This window comes from Suillus subalutaceus (genome assembly GCF_016647625.1).
Source record: "Suillus subalutaceus strain FC151 chromosome Unknown DFJ58scaffold_19, whole genome shotgun sequence".
NCBI classification, from domain to species: Eukaryota; Fungi; Basidiomycota; class Agaricomycetes; order Boletales; family Suillaceae; genus Suillus; species Suillus subalutaceus.
The window spans coordinates 38846-45813 of NW_024540268.1; the positions used below are offsets into that span (position 1 = coordinate 38846).

The following is a 6968-nucleotide window of genomic DNA, read 5'->3' on the forward strand; positions in this document are numbered from 1 at the left end:
TTACTCGCACTCTCCAAATTCGAAAACCTAAATCAATGCTCCAACGTCGACGACATTGTCAAGCTTGTTGAAGACACCTTGGCCGCATCTACGTAATCGCTTTGCAAGTCCTGCTACATCCCGGAGGCGGTCTCTACCAGCCAGCTACATTGAGAGATCCACCCTTCCCTGTCTCGAAGTCGCCATCACATTCACGACCTGACATCAAGCAACAGACTTCTGGTTGGTGCGAGTGTGGGTGGGCAGCTAGAGCCAGTCCGGGGATATTGGTTTAAACATCGTCAGGACGTATAGAAATTTGAAAATCACATAATTAAATACTACAATGAAACATTGCCTATACCCATGTCTCCTTTAAATCTACACCAAATAACCTAGATCAATACCAGCATGAAAGTGGGAATAAATAAAAGCAAATCCCTCTGAGAACTAAACAATTTCACGGAGCGTTACACACTACTGCTAGTCGATATATGCACACGCTCTTGGAAAGCGATTGAAGTCATGCCAGTTGCTGCGTCGGAATCGGCCACAAGCTTAGCGTGATACTCTCGAACGCTAAGGATCAGACGGGGTCCTAGCACAAACATTTGCACGACCCCCAAAATCTGAAGCAAGCCATAATAAGTCTGAACTTCTAGGGAAGATCGATCCTATAGAGATGATGAATCGTAGTCGCATGCAGATGTCAGTGGGGGTTGGCATACCGCTGCGATCGTTGGAGAAAGAGAAAGAACGAGGTGAGGGAAGAAACAGCAACAAAACTAGCAGGTTCGATTGCTCAGCGGAAAAAGGGGACCAGATTCACAAGATGTGCTTACCTCACAAAGTAAAGCGCGTGGGTTCTCATCAACACCGTGAAACAGTCCACGAGAATCCCTCCTGCCGAATGTCGTCGCAGTTCACGGAAGTGTTTTACCGCAATCCAGACTGCGAGACACAGAATGAGGACCTCCCATACAGTGCCGAGTACCCAAGCAATTGGATCCAGAAGTAGTATATCTTCCGCATAGCCAATCAAGCAATGATGGGTGCCAGAGAGAATGAGTTCCTCTGGTATTCATCAATGAGCCCTATGCACGTTTTTGGTCCATAATTAAGCGTACCCCCTGAAGTATGTATCGTTGTCATTACGGCGACCACTCCGTTGAAAATCATGTCAGCCAGGAAGGTGACAATGAGAAATATCAGGATCTTTCTGGATCGTTGATACATGACATGCAACCGAGTGATCATAATGACTTGTATGTTTCAGTCAAGTCAATATCACTGAGGTCTTGCAAGTGCCAAACTCACCCCACAGCATTGGAAATACCACAACATACATCCAATTATATATAGTGAACATAGTCCAGCCTGAAAAATCCAGTTAGTGAGCAGCCTCGGGTAGCACACACTCCAAACGGACTCACATCTGTGGCAGTATAGTGTGGCGGTCATTAATGAACCAAAAGGTTAGCAAAGAAGTATACTCACTCCTGCAGAGCACCACGGTTAGTTGTAGGGTAATAGCAGGCATCTGTGCAGAAGACTTACTGCACCTATCAGCGAGATAGTAGGAACATTGACTGTATATAGTTGGTCAGAAGAAGCAAAGACAGTGAATGCACCAAGGAGGCATACACAGCACATTCAGACTAATTATGAGAGATAGACGATTAGGATGACACCGGTTGATCAGCTTTCCGAACATACGCAACAAATAACATTCCAATGTAGCGCACCTACATAGGGTTACTTTCAAGTCAGCACAACATAGCAACCGCGACAAACAAGCTACATACACCGAGATACAGAACTGTCATTAGGGACCAGCGTTGTCTCTGGAATTAAGTGCATTTCCATGTGTGTTCCTCTGACATGAGACTCTACTCACCCAGACCAGTTGAACCTATAAAATCATTCTTAGTAAGATGGCTGCTCCGGCCACAGCACTGACATACCTCTTGTCCGAATGTAAGTGCTGAAAATACTTGTAAGCTATCAGTAGTTCTTCAATATTATCATGCTCACCCCAATCATACATCACTACAACAAAGGCGGCAACTGAGAAACCGCAGTTGAGGTTAGATTGAGACATCAGCTTCAACATCCAACTGCTCTCTACGAACCTACAAAGTAGCTTAGAACACGATATGAATTGATGGCCGGCCACCAAGTGGGATCATTTGAGACCATGGTCATATTGGTGGAGAATGGGGGTGCGGGAGGCAAACTTGAAGGACGTATTGGCGGTGGTATATGGGCGCAGCAGTAAACCGGTGAGACTCAGATATTCCCAGGTATGGTACCTGTTTCCTCTACACTACACGACGTTATAAAACAATATAAAGCACTACAAAATCTGAGTCTCACCGGTTTGCTGATGCCATATACCTCCACCCAGTGCTTGGATCTCCCTGAGATCGAGGGATGATATCGATGATGTCCATTCCTGCCCTGACTGATCAATCAATTCAGGGGCTGAACGTATACATTGACCGTGAAACGTTTGCACGGGCAGAACACTTGAACACCGTAAAAGGTAGAAGACAAATTATGTCGGCGCATGCCAAGGCCATACTAAAATAAACTGTCAAAAATATGGGAGATCTACATCTACATGAAGCAAACACATGACTCACGTTCTACCCGGGTGCGAGTACATATCTCGATGTCTACTATCCATGCTCCTCACCCTCGGGCCATCTGTTGCTTCATGAGCACCTTCTCGCTGTCTGCCTTGGTCACCAGGCTTTCGTATCATGAGGTTGCCAACAATGAGCACAGGATCTTCTGGAGTTTGTGTGGTGGTGACAGGGCATCAGTTTTCACAGCAAGAGACGTCCTAATTGAGAATGCCTAAATGATATATAGTGAATTGAGATCCTTAGATCCAAGCAGTTCTAAGAGAGGACACGCAGAAAATAAGACTCAAGCGCGTTGTTATGACCGCATGAAGCTTGACTTGTTTTTCAAACTGTACAGGCTGATTTGATCAATATCCAACACGAGATCTGGCGTCCACCACGTCATGCTGTGTTGTTGCCTTTTTACGGATCTTTCCGTCTCTCCATCTCCTTTTTGCAGCTCTTTGCTCGCGACCTCTGCTTCATTTCACGGCGTTGTTGGTCTTCAAACGGAAGCAGATATCAGATCGATAAAAAGAATTTCTTGCGCTATGACCCGGGATTCATCACCACTCCAGAAATCGGAGATATTGTGTAAATGTATTCACTTCTGGCGCTAACACTGCTTCTGCGGAAGACGGAATCTATCTATTGGATGCGCGGACAACTATCGATCCCATCATAGAGGCCGGTCACGCATCATTAAGTGCACCCGAACACATACCTGACTACCTTGCAATATTGACCCATCCCGGAGTATCCGTTCGTTGCCTGGATCTCTAACAGAACTGCATTTGCGCCATTCAATGAAAACCTCTCGGTGGAAAAAGGCTTGGTCAGAAAACGCGCGCGTGCGGATAGTTGCTCTGCATCGTCGATTTATTGAAGTCCAACTCGTCAATACTTTCGAAAGCCACTGCATTCCCCGCATCAACTTTGCGTTTCATCCAAACCGTTCGTCGTGGACGGTGAATCGAAGATAGTTTCCTTTGCGACTCGCGTATGCAACTACATTTAATGGTTGTCAAGGCTTGACGCTGGCACGAACCGTGCTCGACTTTCGAACGGATCCCTTTGCTCACGGTCAGTTGTACACGGCACTATCGAGGGTAAGAACGCGAAGAGACACGATGTGTCTATTCGCAGAGGCAAACGAAGGACAAGACTGTGCCAATATTGTATCTCCTGCGTTGCTACTGTAAAGTATTGTTGTATACAACCGACCGAAGGAGAGTCTTGCTACTGTAAACACAATGTATTGTCATGGAGCCGACTGAAGGGGAGTCCTTGTTACTCAATAAGCCTCAACAGCGTCCATATTCTAGGGCTCTTAATTTGTATAAGAAAGACAGAAGGCGGTAAAATTCTGTTGGCACGTCATCAGAAAGGAACGAGTGGAGAGAGTAGCTCACCTGTGCCATACAGCTGCCAAAGCGCACCCTCGACGTTTATTCAAATGAAAACCAATGCAAAACTTGGCCTAAAAGATAGGCGTGATGCGACCGACCCTTCGAAAAAGCTTGCTGTCTCGATTATTCTCGATGGGTATCAGCGGTCTCCCAAGTAACAGGACCTCCAAGGTTATTCAGCAAGGGGAGTTAATGTCGACATGACAGAAACGTTGGATATGTAAAAGAAGGGTGAAGCAGACAGATCACTCACCTGTATAAACCCTTTAAAATGAATAATCCGCGTCTTAAGCATACACACACATTCTCGCCCTCCACCTCGGTCATTGGCCTATCATATCATAAAAATGCCAATAAATGGTAAGTGCGGAATCTGATACAAGATACATCGCACTCAATTTGCAGCGTGCGGCTGATCGGATATATTGGATACGAGCGTTCCTTACGCCTTCGGACGTCCCTTAGCAGTCTTATTTTAACAGATGACTCGAATGATTACAATAATAGATGTTTATAAACCACATTCGCTGTCGTCTTTTCCTCGTTCTCTTCTCCGAATAGTGCGCGAATGTCTCTTCGACAACGCACTCTCGATACGGCGGTGTATAGTTAACCATGCGCGAACGAATCCGTGCGCAAGTCGAGCACTGCTTTTTCTAACGTCAGCCCTTGACAACCGTTAAAAGTCGTTGCATATGCCGGTCGCAATGGAAACTGCTTTCGATTGACTGTCCAGCTTGAGCGTGGTGGATTGAAAGCAAATGTGATCCGAGACACGCAATGTATCTCGCCAGTGTTGGGCATCTGTACCTCCACAAATCTTCGATGAAGTGCAGCGATGCGCACACGTGCGTTACGCACAAGTCCATTTTCGACGGACATGTTGCGCTGTATTGCACATACGGCGTTGACTTTAAGATCCAATCGATGAGGTGGCGTGTTTGGATGAGTCAACATGGCGAGATAGTCCGGAGTTTGTTCTGGAGCATCTGGAGGAGCTTGCTCAACTTCTTGTGCGCTGCAAATCCTGAAATGAACCAATTGAGGCAGCAAACATCTATAGAAAGTACGGAATGGACTCACATTGACACAATAAAGCTCTAGAGACGTGCTCTCGTTTACAGTGGTGGTGACAATGCGAGCATCGACGAAATAAATGCCATCTTCCGGTGGAGCATTTCTACCTCCAAAGATAAAAACGGAAGCAGGAAGATCTCCAACACCATCTTCAGGGTCGGGAGAAACCGGCACAAACCCTTCCATCTTCCAAAATGTTTTCTTGGGATCGAGAATATAGCGAGCGGCGTTTTGAACGCCAACTATGCCGTGATAAGTGCATGCCGATGCCATGGTAGTCAATGCTGAAGAAAAGATTGCAGTGAACGGAATATATCGCGAAGGAGAGACAGGAGAGGTGAAACCGATGCTAACGACATGTGATATCGGGCGTTGAAATAAACGGGAGGGCATGTGACGCTCAGGTGGAGCACAGACAGGAGAGAGATGCACAAAAGGCAGATCATGTGGAGCTCAAGTGGAGCGCAGACAGGAGAGTCACGCGTTTTGGTTCCGCGGAACCAAACGTTTCGTACATACATATGTTAGATATCAATCGTCACAGCCTGATTCATCATGATAATCCATGCGGTGAATACAACACCATCCATCAACTACAACTACAAACAGAAATGGGAGAGACGATGACACGGACATCGCTTATACAACCACAAGAAGCTTTCAGATTGTGTGATTGATGATCATGTTTTTGATGAGCGCGGAGATGTATGAAGGCGAGCGGTTGATGGTATGGTTGGTTGGTGGCTCGTGGCCAGCTGGGATTAGTTGGTAGACTTGGATGTGAGATTGGTTGACTCTCGTCCATCACTCGTGCATGAGCATGGTTGAATGTTTGAGCAGCGCGTTTCGTGATTGGGAGGAAGCAAGGAGAGCGAAAGCCTGAAACACAAAGGATGATTCGTCATATGACGGCGAGAAATTGTACCTTGTCCGACGTGCACCTATCATAGGCACCTATTGAAGGTGCCCGGCTATTACTTTGACTCTGACTTTGCTCTCCTGGCTAGCGCTTCTCGCGACAATACCATCATTCAACCTCCCAGTTCCCTATTACTGAGATCGATGGATGCTCCCGGTGTTCTTCGTCCGCCAGTCGTTATAAGGCAGTATAAGGCCCTACTCGTTCTCAATTCTCAGATGAGACACATAGCATAGTGAGCCAATGGCGCTTACATTTGGAATTGATGTAACAATCCCTGCTCGAGCTGATTGATAGTATGTCATTAACTTACTCTAATAAACATGAAAATAGGAATGGGTGTCTAACGCTTATCTTCAAGATATATTTCACACCGTCACGTGGCGCAAGTGTGGGCGGAAAGCTGCCAATACTACTTGGTGATGCGAACAAGATAATGGTTTAGGAGAACGCTATTCGGAACACCAAATAACTTAAGTACTAGTACATGATCTAATACGAGGGAAACTTCAAACTTAAACCTCTTTCTTGAAATCCACTTCGCAACGCCAAATGACTAAACAAGTACGACGAATTCTGAGATCAAGAAAAAAACAATCTCGTACTCCCTCAGAACAGCAGACAACCGTTAGCTCCACCGAGCATCTCCCATGCTATACACCATTGCCAGTCGATATATGCACGCGCTCCTGGAAATCAATAGAGGTCACGTCGGTTGCTGCGTCGGAGTCGGCCACGAGCTTAGCGGAAAATTCTCGAACCCCAAGGATCAGACGTGGTCCCAGCACAGACGATTGCACGACCGTCAAAATCTGAAGCAAGCCATAATAAATCTGAGCTTCCAGGGAAGACTATAGAAATGATGAACCATGGTCGCATGCAAAGGTCAGTGAAAGATTGACATACAGCTGAGAGTGTTGGAGAATAAAGAGCGAGGGTCGAGGGAAGAAAACG

At 46.2% G+C, this 6968-nt stretch overlaps 1 protein-coding gene across 1 annotated transcript; it reads right to left on the reverse strand.

Moving 5' to 3' along the window:
- Positions 1-4433: 4433 nt before the first annotated feature.
- DFJ58DRAFT_163614 (uncharacterized protein) lies at positions 4434-5630 on the reverse strand. The gene is made up of 2 exons (XM_041378969.1): positions 4880-5630; positions 4434-4822 (listed from the first exon to the last, which is right to left on the reverse strand). Exons 1-2 carry the CDS (start codon positions 5486-5488, stop codon positions 4628-4630), a joined length of 804 nt encoding a protein of 267 aa, XP_041247384.1. The 5' UTR covers positions 5489-5630; the 3' UTR covers positions 4434-4627.
- Positions 5631-6968: the final 1338 nt, after the last annotated feature.